The sequence below is a fragment of the Delphinapterus leucas genome, chromosome 9 (genome assembly GCF_059928025.1).
Source record: "Delphinapterus leucas isolate spDelLeu-1000000601 "Yukka" chromosome 9, BTC_Dleu_Yukka2, whole genome shotgun sequence".
Lineage (NCBI taxonomy): Eukaryota > Metazoa > Chordata > Mammalia > Artiodactyla > Monodontidae > Delphinapterus > Delphinapterus leucas.
In genome coordinates, this window is record NC_143137.1 from 91,336,509 (window position 1) to 91,355,350 (window position 18,842).

General features: G+C 39.2%; 1 protein-coding gene across 2 annotated transcripts in view; it reads left to right on the forward strand.

Moving 5' to 3' along the window:
• Positions 1-18,842, forward strand: part of STARD3NL (STARD3 N-terminal like) — a 53,488-nt gene that overhangs the window by 15,611 nt on the left and 19,035 nt on the right. The window contains exons 2-3 of one of the 2 annotated variants that reach the window (XM_022593030.3): positions 10,647-10,929; positions 18,146-18,223. In XM_022593030.3, the coding sequence (XP_022448738.1) occupies positions 10,705-10,929; positions 18,146-18,223 (303 nt within the window). In that variant the 5' untranslated portion in view covers positions 10,647-10,704. The remainder of the gene's footprint in view (positions 1-10,646; positions 10,930-18,145; positions 18,224-18,842) is intronic. The other variant, XM_022593031.3, reaches the window with a different exon arrangement.

Genomic DNA, 18,842 nt, shown 5'->3' on the forward strand with positions numbered 1-18,842 from the left:
AGAAGTAGGCCATGTGTTAGGTTAGGCAAGATTAAGGAATTTGAGCTCTACCTGAAGGTCCCAGGAAACTAATAAATGATCTCATAAATTTAATTTGATCCCCTAAAAAATCTACAGGTGTTGGGTGAGAATTACCTTAGTTTATCAATAAATTTATTTTTCTAGTGTACCTTGACTTGCTTTGCCCATTTTTCTAATTGGATTTAAGGTTTTTATTATGTGTCTTTCAATACTCTTGTTTTGCTTCTAATGTTTTTGAATAGAGAAACTTGATTTTTACGTATTCAGTTCTGTTTTCCATTGTAGATTGTCTTAGAAAGAATTCCACATCCTAAAATCATGTGTTATTTACCACAATTTCTTCTACTATGTAAACCATACAAACGATTTTGCTTTGTTAGCTTTTTAATAAAATCTTCAGTATATTTTGATATGTAGATTTCTTTCTCCATGTACTTGAATGACTGGTTAATAGTTTTATTCTTTTGCAACTGAATTTTGATGGTATCTTTATCATCTATAGATATTTTTTGGTTTACACAAGTTTTTCCTTGCAGAAAAGCTTAGGGAAGTACAGGCCACACAGTGGCTTATTGGTAATGAGTTTTCCTTGGCCGTCAGTGTTTTTATTATTTTTTTAATTGAACTAATGCTTAATATTTTGGAAATTTCCTATGACAGTTAATGTTTCTGGCTTCTACTGATAAATAACAGTATCCTCTATATCCACACATTTGGCCCTGGAATATTGGGCATACGCCCCTCTCCTGTTTGCCGGTTGTTCCTTGTCTCCCGACACTGATTGTCAGTTGCCCATTTTTGTTCAGCTTACTGTGGTGTTTTTTGCAATATCACATATTTTTCCCTAGGTCTCTTTCAAAGCCTGGAGAATAAGAGACTTGAGAGAGACACATTTTAAGAAAAGTGGAAGGTCGTGGATATCTATGCGGAAATGAAGAGTAGTCAAAACATACATAATTTCAAAGCTTTTTGGCTTAGATAAGTTGTAAGTTGTGTTCATGTGTGCTTTCGAAATGCAGTGAAACATTTCAGTGGGTAAACAAATATTTGCCTTCTGATTAGGTTTAGTTTTGTTTTTTTTTTTTAAATATGAGTTTTGACTTATTTTTGTGATGTTTCAGGAATACATTCTAATACGTGGGTCTTACTTGTGGGAGCTATTGTGAGGCTTAAATGACATAATGTATGTTAAGTACTCAGCACCAAGCCTGACTCAGTCTCAGTGTAAGGAAGCTATTGATTTTGTTAATATGTTAATATAAGGCATACACTATTATATAATATAATAATATGTTAATAGGTGGGATAGGTTTGTACTTATGTTCTTTTGTTCTTGTGTGTTCTTGGTCAGATAGTGTTAGGATTATGCTAGCTTTATTTCATGATAGGATAGATAGCTTTTCTTTCTTTTTAATGTTCTGGAACAGTTTATAGGATTTTGTTTATCTTTTATTTAAAATTTTGAAATACCTGTCATACTCTCTGACTCTCATTCCTTTGCTAGGTAATTCTTTGTCAACTTTTTCACTTTTCTTTTGGGGATGGTTCATTCTATTCAGGCGATCTATGTCTTCTTGATGTAATATATATATTTTTTCAGAGTATGGACTTTCTTTATGATTTTCAAATGTGATTAGTATAAAGTATCACTTACACTTTGAAAAATAAGCTCTCCTATTATGGGACTTGTATTCCTTTCCTAATCTCCCCTCCCGAATCTAGGTTTACCTATGTTCCCTTTTAAAAGACTAATTTTGGGGTTTATTTATATTTTTTAAATTTGTGGAAATGTTCATCCATGTGCAAAAGTAGAGGGTTTAATATAATGAATAACATTGTATTCATTCCTCAGATTGGAACAATTCTTCTTCTTCTTCTTTCGGATTTATTTATTAATTGTACCCATTGTTTTTCTTTTTTATATTTTTTTCCCATGGGGATAGAGTTTTTGTAACTTTGTTGTTTAAATGCCTAATTCTTTAATTTTATTCTTTATTCAAAAGTAATTAGAGCACTTTAAGGAAGTGAATTTGATAGTAAGCTTAACTTTGACAGCTTTCCACTGTCACTATTTTCTAAATAGTTTGTTTTAATTTTAAAATATTTTTATCTCAGTAGTTATTTTAGAAGATACTACTATGTTATAAATTTCTATTTTATGCATTATTTGTTCTGTATTTAGCTCCTAATTGCAAGGCTTACTGAATTAGATTTTTTTTTTTTTCTCCGGTACGCGGGTCTCTCGCTGTTGTGGCCTCTCCCGTTGCGGAGCACAGGCTCCGGACGCGCAGGCTCAGCGGCCATGGCTCACGGGCCCAGCCGCTCCGCAGCATGTGGCGGACCGGGGCACAAACCCGTGTCCCCTGCATTGGCAGGCGGACTCTCAACCACTGCGCCATCAGGGAAGCCCTAGATTTTTTTTTGATAGTCTAGTTTTATGATCAATTTTGTAAACATGGCATATCTTCAAAATAGCACATAGTCTATGGTTGTAGGGTTGAAAAAATAATTATCTATCTTTAAAAAACTTACAGTATTCAAATAATCTGTATCCATGTTTGTATCTTTAAAATACTCAGTAGATTTTAAAAAGTAATCTTCAAAAACTTCCCATTTTGATTATAATCTATCACTAAGTAAGCTTTTGCAATTTTTTAGTTTTTTTTTTTTTTTTGAGTATAGTTGACTTACAATGTTGTGTTAGTTTCAGGTGTACAGCAAAGTGAATCAGTTACACACATACATATATCCACTCTTTTTTAGATTCTTCGTTTTTAAAGATGCATTTTGTATTTCTGTTCTTTCTGGTAAGGAATACATGGATACTGATTGGTAAATCTTAAACCTGATTTCAAACGTATTACACTTCTTAAATTTAAAAATATCAAATATTAGCTATACTTACTTAGTTAAGAGTATATATATAAAAATCCTCAGAACTTAATTATACATCTTGAGTCTTCGAAGTTTTTGTGTACTTATTAAAAATCTTTAGCTGAACTGTGTACCCTCCCCTGCTTTTTACTGAGTATGAACTCGTAATCATACCCAAATGCTTACAAGTCAGATTTAAAATAAGCAAATATTGGATCACCGTTGCATAATCAAGTTCAGTTACTATAGCTTTGGGTTGAGCTTGGTAACTGTCATGTACTTAATAATTCTACTTAAGGAAAATTATTGATAATTATATGTAAGTTTATAAAGAGATATTGGAAGAATACTGGAGTGATGAATACAACCCTTATATAATTCTCTTTTGAAACGTTACCACTTGCATACTATATACAGAATATGCTAATATTTTTTGGTGGCTAACCATCACTAAAATGGTCTCTGGATGATATCTCTAGAAGCTCCTAAAGAGCAATTTTGTACGATAAGCCTGTTGAGGGTCGTCAGGAGACGTCCAGACGTTTATCTCCCAAAAAGCTTCTCAGTGGCATCACGTTGGTGACATTATTAGGTTTGAGTCCAGCCATCTTTCTTGTTGACTGAGAAACCTCATTTGTCGGCTTGTGTATTCAGAGCCCAAGGGAGAGTGACTCTTTCTCACATGGGTAAACTTACATCTCAGAATCTCCAGTGAACACCGTTAACTGCCGTATAGACTGGATATTTATTTCAAGCTGACCATTCTATTGTCTCCCTATCACATTTTAATAAGAAGCACAGAATTGTGAAAGGTTGTGGGAGGCATGTAGGGAATTATTAAACTGTTCAGTGACAAAAGGCACTGATGATACCCTGATGCCATCACACTAATGATAGGAATAGGAAGGCCAGTGGATTGAAGATACTTAAAATCAAACAGACAAGGTGTCCCCACTTGAAGAGTGCCAGACCGGGCACAGGTGCCATTTGCTTGTGACACTCCTTTTCCTGTATTTTCGGGACTGACCCACCCTCTTTCTGATGGGCACATTCCCTCTTCACCTCTTTAGATCTGAACATATGTCCTGTCACCTTGTTCTTATGTCTTGGCCTACGAGCCGTTTTGCTTCTTTAAGGGCAGAGCACATCTACTCTGATTCATTATGTGCAGATTTTATGGTTTAACTTTCAGAGGGCAGTATTATTTCAATTGTTTCAACATTCTCTCCCCATTGTAGTCCTGATGATATGGGCAAATCTATAAAAAGCCTAGCAGAGTTTCATACATACAGATAGATCTTTTTCTTCTTCCTTTTTAAAACATTTCACTCATTTTCAGTTGGAAAATCAATAGGAATCTGCTGGAAAAAATTTGATTCCTTGATTCAAAGTTTTTTCTTTAAAGTAATGCCAAACAGTTGGTTGGGTGATTTTATTTAGATGCTTTAAAAACTTTTTTTTTACTTATTAATTTAAAATAACTTTATTTTCCATATTTCTTTATCCAGTAATTTCCTATTGCTACAACTACTAATCTGGATGTGATGTGTAGGTGTTTTAAAATTCAATCCAATAGTCTAGATTTTAGAAATGTTTTCTAGACATTCTATTTAACTTGTAATACATAAAGCATAAAGTAAGCCAGGGCTGTTTTGAAATGTGAACATAATGGTAGTGGACATTTGCCAAAGACAGGTTTGTTTGATCTTGATTTTATTAACCTTCCTGTAGTGCTTCATCATGATAGTTCTCCAGCCCAGGAAGCTGGAATGTTACACAAATGCATCAACTCCCTAACCTCAGCCGCTGCCAGGCTTTCTAAAGACACTTTCATCAGAGTTATACCAGGTCTTTACCTTCCAAGGTAAAATGGACATACCTATAGCATCAGTACCATGAAGAAGTACAGGATGATGAATCATACCTTTTTTTGTTGCTTAGAACATCTTTACCACAAAGCAACTTTATGATGTTTTAAAAACATAAGCAGATCATTTAAGAAGACACTAAATAAAAGTTTTTAATTTATGAAAGTTTGAATAGTTGTTTGAATCTGACGTGTAGATTTCCCAGGTCTTCTTAGGCATGCAGAACTTTCCTTCTCTCATACTTTAGAATAGGAAGGTTGTCTTATTATGTGTTTCTGTTGCTGTGGATTAGCTTCCTTCCCACAGCTCTCTCTTCTCTCTGCATGTTTACTTCCAAAGCATCTGTGTTTGTTAATTATCATGCCTCTTTCTCATACTGGCAAAGTATGTTTGTAAATGTCAGGTTACTCCCTGACATACGATTCCTGTTCTCCACTTCTAGCTGTTTCATTTTGGAAACTATGGGCTCTACACAGAGCTTTTAAAAACCATCATAAACCAGGTCTCATAACACGTGGTGGGGCTTGCAAGAAGAGCGTGAGATTGAGGTGCTTCTTGCCCCCAGAGGAACCCAGACCCGGGGTAGAGTGGGCACAGCTGGGGCAGCTCGTGTCTTTAGGGACAAATCCAATGACTGCATCCCAGGGGCCATATGAACACCTTCTGATGTCCCTCCTGTTTCCTTCTAGGAATCTGATGGAGAGGGTCCCTCCTGTTTCCTTCTAGGAATCTGATGGAGAGGACAGAAGTGGAAGACCCGAGTCTTAATTCTAAGATATATCTTGAAATATCCCTCAGATGAGTGTGTCCTTATATAATCTACATAGGCCTCAGCTGCTACCTTTTTGTTTTTTTCATCTGTAAGCAAACATTTACTTCAGAGGCGAGAAAAATTTTGGCAACATAGATGAAGAAAGCTTTTTTTTTAATATATTTATTTTTGGGTGTGCTGGGTCTTCATTGCTGAGTGCGGGCTTTCTCTGGTTGCAGCAAGTCGGGGCTTCATTGCAGTGTGTGGGCTTCTCATTTCAGTGGCTTCTCTTGTTGGGGAGCATGGGCTTCAGTAGTTGCAGCACGTGGGCCCCAGAGCACATGGGCTTCAGTAGTTGTGGTGCACCAGCTCAGTAGTTGTGGCTCGCCAGCTCAGTAGTTGTGGCTCGCAGGCTCTAGCGCGCAGGCTCAGCAGTTGTGGCGCACGGGCTTAGTTGCTCCGCGGCATGTGGGATCTTCCTGGACCAGGGCTCGAACCTGTGTCCCCTGCATTGGCAGGCGGATTCTTAACCACTGCGCCACCAGGGAAGTCCCTGAAGAAAGCTTTGAAAGAACAAGAAGAGACACAGTCTGCAGGTGTAGGATTCTCTTTGCCTGTCAGACGACAGGGGAATAGATCAGAGTGGCAGACTCAGATGACTCCAGGCTAGGTCGAGGCTGAGGCCAAGTGGAGAGTGCAGGCTCCATCTAAAGAGTTCAGCATCTTCTTGGCTTTATTCTTATGGTAAGGGAATGCAGGCCTGGCTATTCTGTGTCTTTTAACTTTTCCAGAGAAGCTAGACATCTGGAATTTTAGATGAAAGATCATTATTTAAAATGTTAGCAATTAGTTCAAGATCTTTAGAAACACCGTACAAGACCAAGCAAAACATGTCTGTAAGCCAAATCTGCTCCACTGGCCTTTGGAAAAGATGATAAATATTTTTAGTGTCTGTTATTCTCAATTCTCTCTCTCTCTCGGAGGAGAACATACAGTGTCCTGCTGTGGCCGGAAGTAATACAGAGGAGAAGCCTGGGTGCCTGGGTTGAGAGACTTGGTTTGGCCACCCCAGTAGGTGCCCAGAGGCCCTTTCCACTTCTCCCAGGAGAGACTGTGGGACTTCTGTAAAATGCTAGCAGTGGTAGCTACTGCGGTATAGCAGCTGCTGTTAACCATCTGGGTGGGATCAATTCTGTGCTGAAGTTTTGGCTTAGCTTTGCTAAGATTATTGCTAAGATTATTTTAAACCAGCCTGGGGACCAGTGCAGTAGTAACATCTCAAAGATGTAAGCTATTCTTTCTGGAAGCAAAAGGATTTCAGGTTTTTGGGTTTTCCCATGTGCACAGGGTATCATCATTTAGGAAGCCACCAGTATAGATATGGCAGAATTTTTCTCCAGTTCTAGCAGTGTGGGATTAAGGGAAGAGAATACGGCAGAGAGCTGTGTGTGTTTGGGCTATAAGTACTGCTGAAGTGGCCCTCAGGTAAGACAACAAGACCACCTGTGCCTGAGCTGTGCTGGGTCACGAGAGCCACCTGTGGAAAAATAAGAATGGATTACAGGTTTTTGCTAATTGCAGAATCAGAGCATGCACTGGAAAAATTAATTATAACACAGAACCTCTAAATCTCACATGGCTCCCCTTTGAAAAGCTGATGGAAGCAGCAGTCTCCCTTTCTAGAAAACTACAGGTAGTAAAGGAAATATTTTAGGCTTTGTGAACCATGTAGTCTCTGTTGTGACTCTTCACCTCTGCTGTCTTCATGTGAAAGTGTCCATAGCAACCGATACCAACCATAGGACTGCATGTGGCAGTATTCTAATAAAACTCCGTATTAAGAAACAAGCAGCCTGCAATATTTGACTTACAGGCTATAGTATGTTGACTCCTAGTTTAGAACATTGACAGCTGTGGTCGATTGGAATATTTCTCAGCAAATGTCCACTTACCTTCTGCTCCTCTTTGGATGGAATGTACATCTCAGCTCCATGCCCTCTGGGCTTGGCCTTGAGATATATTTGACCTCTAGAATGTGAACAGAGATTGCAGTGTGTTTACATGGTCCAGCTTGTCTCCTGTGCTCTTGCCACTTGCCGTGAAGAGAACATGTAGTTTCTCCATGACTACTTCCCCACGTAGTCCTGGTCCAAGGGGAAAGACAAACAGGCAGACTTAGACGCAACACAGTTTGAAGCCAAGCTCTGCTATCCACTACCTGAAGCAGAGTTGCCAGCTGGGCCCAGACTAGACCAGCTGAACTGCAGGCACCCTGCAGACGCATGAGCTTGAGAACAAATGTAGATTGTTTGAAGCCACTGGGTTTGGGGGTGGTTTGTGAGCACAGCATGATTGTAGAAATAGCTAGCCCATATAGAGGAGGATAGTTACCCATCCAGATAAAACAATTATGATATGAATCTCTTTTTCAAAAACCAAAATAACAAAAGAGGATGCTCATCTCCTTACACAAATTCCAGTAAAAGATAAGGGGATGGTTTTCTTTATTTTATAATTCTCCACCCCACTCCTTATCACCTTCCCCCCTCCCCATGCTTCTTCCATAGTTGGAATAAACCCTGCATTGTAGATTCAGTCTCCTGGTGTACAGCTAATCAGAACTTAATACCCTCTTTAGAGAGGCATAGCTTTCCTCAAGCCAACCCCAGAGAGGACTCAGTACAAGAACTGGATATTTAATACTTTCAATATTATATCTGGGAAAATATCCAGGCTTTTCTTCAGAAACAAACAGTGCGGTCTCCTCAGCGCAGCAGAGTCTTTTGAGAGCCCGCTCAGCGTTAGTGTCTGTGCTAGATGCTAGACGGGATTTATGCAGTCAATATCTGTTTTGTTCTTGCTGTGTGCTGTGTACTGAGGTAGTCCCTGGGGACACAGGGATGTGCAAATCAAATTCAAGGCCTTCAGGGAGCACTCCAGCTAGCAGGAGGGCGGGCAAGTAAGTGGATAATTAAGACACACTGTGGTAAGCGGCACCATAAGTGGCATATCCACAGTCCTAGGGGAGCTTGGAGGAGATGCACGTGGCCTTGCGTGGGGATTGGAATGTGGGGAGCATTTCAGGAAAGTCTTCTTGAAGGAATTGACACTTGAACTGAATCTTTCTGAAGGACATGGTTAGGATGAAATCCTATCATTGTAGAGTAGAAAGAAGCTTTAGAAGTATCTTCCTCTTGACACATTAAAAGGAAGCTGTCCCTCCCTTTTAAAATTTACTTCTGTCCCAGACAGAGATCAGTCTGATTAGAGTCAGGCTGCTGAGAGCAATCTGTGCAGTGGGTAACTTTATCATTGAAGCTATTGCAAGTAGTATCTATACATTCTAGCTAATTAGAAGTTATATATACACACGTCTGAAAAATAATGTAATGATTCTCATTTCCCAAGTCAGGTGTACAGCATTGTATGATGTCAGTTTTTTAGTTGGAAATAGCCTCAGATTTCTGGGGTGGGTGTTTTGCTTTGTTGTCCTTTTTATTCATGAGGGGTGGGCTCGGGAAAGGAGGAATGGGTGAGACTAAGAAGATGATCCAATTACCTTGCAAATGATTTTCTTCCTAAAAACAGTCCTCAGTTTGAATTGTGAATTTGTTGATTTTTCTGTACAGTCTAGCGGCTTTAAATCATTGATACGACAGTAAATTATCAAAAAGTGAGTACAGCCGTGTTAGCACTACTCAGCCCAAGAAAGAGGACTTGACCAAGCTTGCACCCTCTTGTCACTTTTCCTTTCCTCTTGCTCTAAGGTAATCACTGACCCAGCCTTTAATGACATAGATCAATTTTTGCCTTGAAGGTCTACAGTTAAGTTCCTATAGATTTCCAGAAGTAGGGTTACTAGATCAAGCAGTATGATTATTTTAAAGTATCATAGTTCAAACTACATAACGAAATTGCTTTCAAAAATGCTATGTCATTAAATCACCACATTGTATGAAAATGTGGAAAGGACTTTTGTTCCTGAGTGTGGGGAGGGAGAGAACTGAAGGTCAAGTGTGAAGATATAGAGTTCTGGACTGTGAATAGGACCAAATGGGACCATATTACTTTAGGGAAATTCCAGCAATGTTCTGAAATTGTATTTTACCCACCTGGAAAATGTTCTTCTTTCTACTGGACATTGTCAGTCATTGTGGCAGAAAGGAGAGCAGGGTGAACCATGCGCTGGTTCTTAAGATCTGGACGCAGGTAACACACATTACAGTGGCCACATTACACTGGCCAAAGAAAGGCACATGAATTCAGTAGAGCCAGGGGCATATAATCCTCCCATAGGGCGAGGTGGTGTAGGAAGGGAAACTACAATGTTTGGCAAAGAAAAATACCATCCATCATACTCTCTATTTGATGACTTTGCCTCATCCATGAGGAGATCAGATCATTCAGATTGCCAGCCTTTTATTATAGAAGCACATGCTGGCCTTGCGGGGATGGGAGTCCTGCGTCTCCATATAGGACTGTGATTGTTGCAATTATCAGTGGGGTTATAATGGTAAACTAATGGTAAACTTTTTGAGGTATGCGTACTTCTTTTCCAAGAAGAGGCCCAGAAACATGCTTATTCATTAAGAGGTAATGGAAATACTAAATTTGGTTTATTAGATACCTGTGGTGGAAAGCAATTCCTCTTTAGGAAACAGATTTTTTTTTAGAGTGGGTTTACACGTTCTGGTTACATGCTCTCTGGGAAGCTATTCAGTAAATGTTTTCCTAGTCCATGGGTAGTGACACTGACAGAACTGTAGAGGTTTTCTCCCTGGCACAGCAAGGGAGCTGGCTTGGCTGGGTCACCCAGAGGCGTGCTCCAGGTTCCAGGCACACCTGTCTGTTGTTAACTGCCTGTTTTTACCGCATACTACTTACTATAAATTTGCATTCTTCTTTACTGACAGTCTTTCCCATAACAGCTTTTTTGGTATTGATAGTATTGATGGATAACATCAAGACTTGCTTCTCATTTCTCTTTCTCTCTATGTCTTCATCAAGACAGAAATGTCTTCAGTTAAAAAACCCTGATGCTTAGTGAGACAGGCAGTCACACGGGGCAGGGGTAGCACTGTGGTATCAGGTGGGCTCTGATTTAACGTGCGTTTCTCTTTCATTCCCCAAAGATTTCTTCTCTCTAGGGATGGTGAAGTTGGAGAGGGGCTCCTTTAACCCTTCTGCAGGATGAACCCTGTGCCAGAAGACATGGAGAATGCTCTCATGGGGAGTCAGAGCTCGCACGCTTCCCTGCGCGACGTCCATTCCATCAACCCCACGCAACTCATGGCCAGGATTGAGTCCTATGAAGGAAGGGAAAAGAAAGGCATATCTGATGTCAGGAGGACTTTCTGTTTGTTTGTCACCTTTGACCTCTTATTTGTAACGTTACTGTGGATAATAGAGTTAAATGTAAGTGGTTTTTTTTTTTTCATGACATTATGCAAATTGTTTCCAGAGACAAAAACAAAACAAAACAAAACAGTTTTCTTATTTTTCTCATCATTTCTGTCTCATTTTCGTGAATTTCATCTTTTTTTCAAATGAGGCACCATTGGTCTTCTCCAGCTGATTTGGACCTTTCTTGTTTTTTTATGGTTATTATCAATATTTAAAAAGAACCTGGTTAGTTTAAAATTCACTGTGTCTGCAGTTATGAAAGTTGAATTCGTGGGGTTTTGCTCTATAACAGGAGTTGGCAAACTGCAGTCTGAGAGCTAAATTCAGGTGGCCTGGTTTTATAAATAAAGTTTTATTGGAACACAGCCCTGCCCATCTGTTTACATATTGTCTGTGGCTGGCTTTTGTGCTGAGTGGTTGAGTTCAGTAGTTTTGACAGAGTCCATCTGGGCCACCAAGGCAAAGTTTTTTATTTCCTGGCCCTTTTCAGAAAAAAACTGCTAATCACTGCTTTAAAAAATGTAACATGCTTCTGGAATATGTTTTAAATGTTGCATTTACTTTCTAGTTCCCATATTTAAGATTTTGCATGCCCTTATTTTTTATTTTTTTGCAAAAGATTATTTGTTCATATTTTATCAAAAAAAAAGTCCTAGGGCTTCCCTGGTGGCGCAGTGGTTGAGAGTCCGCCTGCTGATGCAGGGGACACGGGTTCATGCCCCGGTCCGGGAAGATCCCACATGCCGCGGAGCAGCTGGGCCCGTGAGCCATGGCCGCTGAGCCTGCGCGTCCAGAGCCTGTGCTCCGCAACAGGAGAGGCCACAACAGTGAGAGGCCCACGTACCACACCCACAAAAAAAATCCTAGAGGCATTTGAAGTTTTGTCTCTCTTTTGTCAAATTTATGTGGTTATATTGCCAAATAATTGTCTAGACCAGTACTATCCAATAGAAATGAATGCAAGCCTCATGTAAGTTCTCTAGCTGCTACATTTAACAAAAATAAAAATAAGCAGGTAAAATTCATTTTAATAATCCATTTTATTTAACCCAATATATCTGTTTTCTCCAAAGCCTCGACTTTGACTGTTTACGTTCCTTACCAACAAATAGGTGAACTCTTCCAGAATGCTTCCTCCCAAGCAAAAATTGTCTGTTTCCTTCACTTTCAGCAGTTTATTTATTTCCAAGAACCATTTGCTAAGGCCTGGGAAGCAATAGTTATTAGCTAGTGTTTATTATTAAGAGGTTACTCTCTGCTAGGCATGGTGCTAGGTGCTTTATAAGAAATTTATTAAAATAGAGAAAATATGAAAGGATGCTGAGATTCCTGTTGGAAAATGATTTTTAATTTTGCCTCATGATAGAAAGAGTCAATGTCTTAATCTAAACTCTGATTAATATTCTGATTCATAGCAGCAATTTTAGTTCTAGATTCTAGACTCTTAATAATTAGCATCATTGGATTCATTTAATTTCATCATAAATTCTAATAGAGTAATAAAACTTCATGAAAGCAGATATATACTTATATTAGAAAATTTAAAAAATTTAAACAAAAGAAGATAGATTTTTCCCAGAATCAAGGTCATATGCAGCACAAATCTACCGTTAAGTTTCTGTTTATAGATTTTTCCTTCTGTTAATCTAGCATTGTGGGTATGCCTTAGTTTTGTTTCAAACCAAAAAAGCCAGTGATATGACAACAGTAATTTAAAATGTCTCTTTTAGCCATGTGTTCCATGTGTACACATTAAAGACTATATTTAAATTGATATATTTTAAAGGAGTAATATGTTTTCAAAACCAGCAGCTGTAGCATGAGAGATGAAAAAGAAATGCATCTTTTAACAGGAAAGCTTAGCAGCAGTCTTAAGGAAGCACACTTAAAATTATTGCAGTGACAGCACAAAATCGAGGCATTCATTGGTTTGCCACTAATATGACCACTGAGTGTGCACTTAAGTTAGGGAAGCTATGAGATGGGGCCGTGGTGGGTCATGGGATTACACTACTCACTTCCCTCCTTTCTTACTGCTTCAAGGAAATTGAAATGGAAGTGAAGTAAGTGGGATGCACCCTGTTTCGTTCATCATAAGCAATCTGTTTCCATCCATATGCAACATTTTATAAATGAAAAATCACCAGACCTAGCAATTAAGAAATTTGTTTCTATCCTCACTTTTCCACTGACTACCAGTTTCCCCATCTGTAAAAAGAGTATATGATCTTTGAGACAGTATATCATGACTTTCTTAGCAAGGCTGTTTAAAAAAAAAGAAAACATTTAACTTTCTAGTTCTATTTGTTTTGAATTGTCAGCCCAGACCCGGGTTTTTCATTACACACTGTACCATCCCTTTTTCTTTTGTTGTCTGTCTCTGTAAATCTCTAATCACTCGGATCCACTGTTATTTTCACATGACTATACGTTTACCGAGTGCCAAGACATAGGCTTCTGATTCAGGTGTTGCAAGCTCCACAAAAAGCTACGTGAGCTTTAAAGTTTAGCTGAGGAGGTGTAACAGATGATCTTATATTGCCTCCTACTGTTGATCTTTAAAAGAGGAAAGAAATAGCATAAAGGGAGCTTAGGCCTTCAAAAGAGTTTGGGGACCCAGCTGTTCTATGCAGTCATAACAATAACCAAAATATTTTGCCTTCATATATGACTTCCAACTTAGCCACTTTTCCTCCTGGCTCCAGGGAGCTGACTGGCGCCAAACCAGCCTGGTGTGCAGGGCCTAGGCGAGCTGGAACGGCCTAAGAGCAACTTGGTTCATTTTCCTGCTGGAAGACCTTGGGCCAGCTGATTTCTTTGTCTTTTTCTTTTTTTGACACTTTGGTTGAGATTATGGTTCAAGAAAGACCTTTATCAGTGCTTATTGCCTGTCTTCTTATTTTCTAACTGGTGTACCAGAAAGTGGCAGAATGCTTCTAATTTGTCCCAGAGCTGTCATGGCCAACTCTGTGGCCTCAGGCAAGCCATGTAAGTTCTGTGAGCCTTGGTTTCTCAGTTAACTGAGGTAATACCTGTCTTGCCTTCCTTGTGAATTCTTGTGAGGAGCAAATAAAAAGATATATTCCACAGCCCCTTGGCAGTTATGAAGCTCTATGTAACTATAGATTATGTAATTTACTATTAGCTAAATAAATTCTACCCAGAAAGAGAAAAAACAAGTTGGTTATTAATCTCTCTTTATTGTTACACTTATGTTTCAGGTATTTATTATCCTACTGATTCTGATTTTATTACCCTACTGTCATTATGTTCTATAGCTAAACTGTGATGACCCACGATAACAAAAACTCACTGGGAGAGTTCAGTGGGTTAGAATTATCTGAAGGGTGGAATTGGGGATAGAAGGGTGATCTAGGATTGGATGGTGGGACCAATAGGGAGAGGGTTTCGAGATGGAGGTGAACAGAAGCACTGAGGCAAGACTGTTGTGCTTATGCAGGTGTGTGTGTGTGTGTTTTGGATGGGACAAGGGCAGATGCCTGGCTAGAAATAAGGTGCCTCTAGGAAATGAAATTGCCTAGGTAACCTGGTTCTAAACAATTGAAATTCTTAAAGAGCTACATGGAAGTGTTGGACTTACCTCAGTTGTGAGCTGAGATAGGTTCTAGAGCAGATTGAAAAACACGGTTTTGAGATGTTCCAGAGGTCACTGACTCGCATTCCACATTACATCACGAGCTACCTGCTATGTCGATTTGGACACTTAACTTGACATTGCTCCCCGACGACACATACACACACCCACTTCTTTATCAGTAAAAAAAGTACCCTGATGCTCAGGCCAGAGGTGAAGAATCATCCTTGATTGATTTGCTTGTTTGTTTTGTATTTCTCATGCCCCCTGTCCAATCTAAAAGTAAGTCCTGTCAAATCTGCCAGCAAAGTATACTCACAATGTGATCCCTTCTCTCCATTTCTACCATTGCCACCCTCGTCCAAGCCAACATTATTACTCATCCAAATTGCTGCACCCTGTCTGTGCCTGACCAGTTTGCCTGCTTCCACACTTGCCCTCCCCAAATCCATTCTCCTGATAGAATCCACAGTGACTCTTAAAAGTAAAAACATAAATCAGATGTTACTTTCTGTTTAAAACCCTTCATGGACTTAACCGGAGCACTTAGCATAAAGTCCAAATGCTGAAACTTGGCTTGCAAAGCCCCCCAGAAGCCAACCCAGACTTCCTTTCCCACACCCTCTGTTCCTGGCCCACCCAGATCAGCCAGACTTCTGTTCTCAGAATGGAACAAGCTCTCTTCTGTCTTAGACTTTGATACTAGTTCCTTCTATATGAAATGGTTAATTTCCTTTATCTTGATGTAGATTTCAACTTAGCATGCTGGTATCAGTTTAAATGCCACGAAGAGAAGACTTCCATGACCACCCAACCCAAAGGAGTCAACTATTATTCCATCACATTGTCCTGCTTCTGTCCTCTTTGTAGCACTGATTTTCTTATGTGTCTCTATCTCCACTTGCTAGCATGGAAGGTCCGTAAAGGCAGATATATTGTTTTGTTTACTGGAGTATTTCCTGTGTTTAGAACAGTACTTGGCATTCACTAGGTGCTCAACAGGTATTTGGTGAATGGATCAAGATAATGGCCGTGGTTTGCAGATCAGGATAAGTTCCGGGCAGACTGACCGTAAGAACGTAACTCAGAAACTGCTGAAGGAGCCCCGTGGAAGGCGGTAGGAGTAGAAAAGGAGCAGCTAACTTGAGAGACATACTAAAGGAAGAAATATCAGACGATTTGTTGATAGGCTGATTTTATCACCCCCAGTATCCAAAGGTGACTCTAAGATTTCTAAGGATGGAGCCTAGAATAACAGTTACCAGCTTTGGCAGAACTCTGATTGGGAAGGGGTTCCATGTGAAACTAAAGATGAATCTGGGACATCTTGTGCTAGAGATGACGAAGATTTTGAAATAATTTAGAGTACAAGATGGGCTAGAAATGTAGATTTTAGATTTCTATATTTAAAGGCAACATGAAATCAGGGTCTCTTAAAGTATATGGATACCGAAGAGAACCCTTTTCTACTGGCTAGTTATTGAACTGCTATCAGCAGCTTTAATTCCTGTTCTCTCAGCCAGGAGGGGTAACTTCTATGTGGTAGAGAACTCCTCTTTGCCATAGGCTACTTGGAATAATCTTTTTAAAAAATATGTTGGATATTGGTAAGTTTCCTCAGTCTGAAGAGACATAGCAGTGAGACTAGATGGTTGGTTGGCTTTTAATTCTCCTTGCTCCCAGGTTTTCAATTCTATTCATTTGTAAAGGTCTACCTATAGTCAGGCAGGTCTGTAGGCAACCTGCGCAAATTACACAGATGTCTAAGCCTCCTTAAGGGATTTAAAGTACAGAATAGTGTTTATGGTATACCCCATTTTCATAACAAGTACAGTTGACCCTTGACCCCAGCATGCGGGGGAGGGGGACAGTAATCTTTGTATAATCTGTAGCCAGCCCTCCGTATCCGAGGTTCCTCCACAACCACGGATTCAACCAACCATGGACCATGTAGTACTGTAGTATTTACTATTGCAAAATATCCATGTGTAAGTGGACCCGTGCAGTCCAAACCCCTGTTGCTTAAGGGTCAACTGTACTTGAAAAGGTATCTAAGCCAAGAGAATCCTTTCCTTATGGCAACTTTTATTCTAATTTGACCAATTAGCAAACCTTGCAAAGGTATTCCTTATTGATTTTTTCCCCCTTTTTTCTTTCACTCAGGTCTTGGGTTAATTGCCCTCTAATTTGTCCTTCTCAAACCAGCTGCACTGGTTTGCCAGGACCAGCGATGTCTGTGCTCCAGATCAGAACCCTGAATTTACTGTTGTACATCATGTTCCCTATTAACAGCTAATCCACGGGCCCTCGCCTTATAGAGGGTCTGCTTAGAACGCTGCATTCGCTTCCACGCATACATTCCCTTCCTTGATTAGTATTCTATATAGTTCGATATGCAGAATTTTGAACTTGATCATTTAAAATTCATCTTAATAGGAGAATTGGGAGAGGACAGAAAATTTATCGTATTAGCTTTAATTTTCTTCATCTATAACTTTCTCACATAGGTCTAATCTGGTCCTTATTTTGTTATCTGTTCAAGTTAAAATATATATATACATATAAGTTGATAAGAGTGCAGAATTTTAAAGTGCTAGGAGCAAATAGGAGCAACCAGGAGATTTTTTTACACTTCTGTCCTGTGTCATGATAACTGTCGTCATGGATATGTGCTAAGAGATCAGGGGACCACTTGACCTTCCAAGACTTAAAATAGTGCAGTGGTCAGAAAGTGAGGGGAGCCCTGGATAAATGTTAATTTTCTTCTTTAAAAATATGTTTTGTATATACAATGGAATATTACTCAGCCATAAAAAACGAAATTGACTTATTTGTAATGAGGTGGATGGACCAAGAGTCTGTCATACAGAATGAAATAAGTCAGAAAGAGAAAAAACAAATACCGTATGCTAACGCATATATATGGAATTTTTTAAAAAATGGTTCTGAAGAACCTAGGGGCAGGACAGGAGTGAAGACACAGACGTAGAGAATGGACTTGAGGACACGGGGAGGGGGAAGGGTAAGCTGGGACGAAGTGAGAGAGTGGCGTGGACATATGTACACTACCAAATGTAAAATAGATAGCTAGTGGGAAGCAGCCACATAGCACAGGGAGATCAGCTCAGTGCTTTGTGACCACCTAGAGGGGTGGGATAGGGAGGGTGGGAGGGAGGGAGACGCAAGAGGGAAGAGATATGGGAACATATGTATATGTATAACTGATTCACTTTGTTATAAAGCAGAAACTAACACACCATTGTAAAGCAATTATACTCCAGTAAAGATGTTAAAAAAATAATGAAAATATATGTTTGTGTGATTGAAGACTTTATCTTACAAGAGAAAAAAAATTAGTTTTCACATTTAACATTTCAGTTTACCAAAATATGAACTACAAAAAACGTTATTGTTCGTCATTATATATTTGTTGAACAAATGAATTCAGAATTCAAGTGGGAAATGCGCTTCAGCATTTTTCTATTCGAATTATGAGCATTCTTTTCTCCCATATTTTAACATTTCTGGGTTAGGAGAAGGCAGAAAAGTGTATGCAAAACCTTACTTGTATGTTCTCTTGTATTATTTTCACGCATAACTCTCCTCATTTTTACTTCTTCCTCTCCTTCCCAGGTGAATGGAGGTATTGAGAACACGTTAGAAAAAGAGGTGGTGCAGTATGACTACTACTCTTCTTATTTTGATATATTTGTAAGTATTCTCTGTTGTAGGTTTAATTTTGGACATGATGAAACTAACCAAAAGGCAAATTTCCTGTCAGTAGATCTCAGATTCTATTCCATTCTTTTTTCCTCTTTTAAACATTATCTTTCCTTTTTCTCGGACCATCCAGTGCGCTCTCTCTGTCTCTCTCTCTTTCTAAGAAATTGCCTGGTCATCTCAAGGAAAAAAAAGATTAATGAGAAATACGGGAGCATAGCAGAAGAAGCCATTCTGATTTTCCTTTATTCTTTAGAATGGCTGAGATAGAAGCCACTGACAGACCCTAATCACTGAAAGGAAAATGCACCTGTTTACGTAATAACACATGAAAATGCCATTCCTTTCCTGTCTTGAAATAGATTTCTGTGTATATTTTTAAAAATAATTCTGTTTCATTTTTCCATAATAGGAGTTTTTGAGAAAAGTGATATATTGATAATCTTGGGCAAAACTAGTCAGTTGTAGAATTATATAGATGCAGTTATCTGTAGATGAGGCAGTATCTTTCCAGGACACACTGTGACTTTGGTTGGGTTTAATACATCTCACGGTATCCCTTTACAGGTGATAGTGTAAGTCAGTCAGGTTCTAACATGGTGTTAGACAC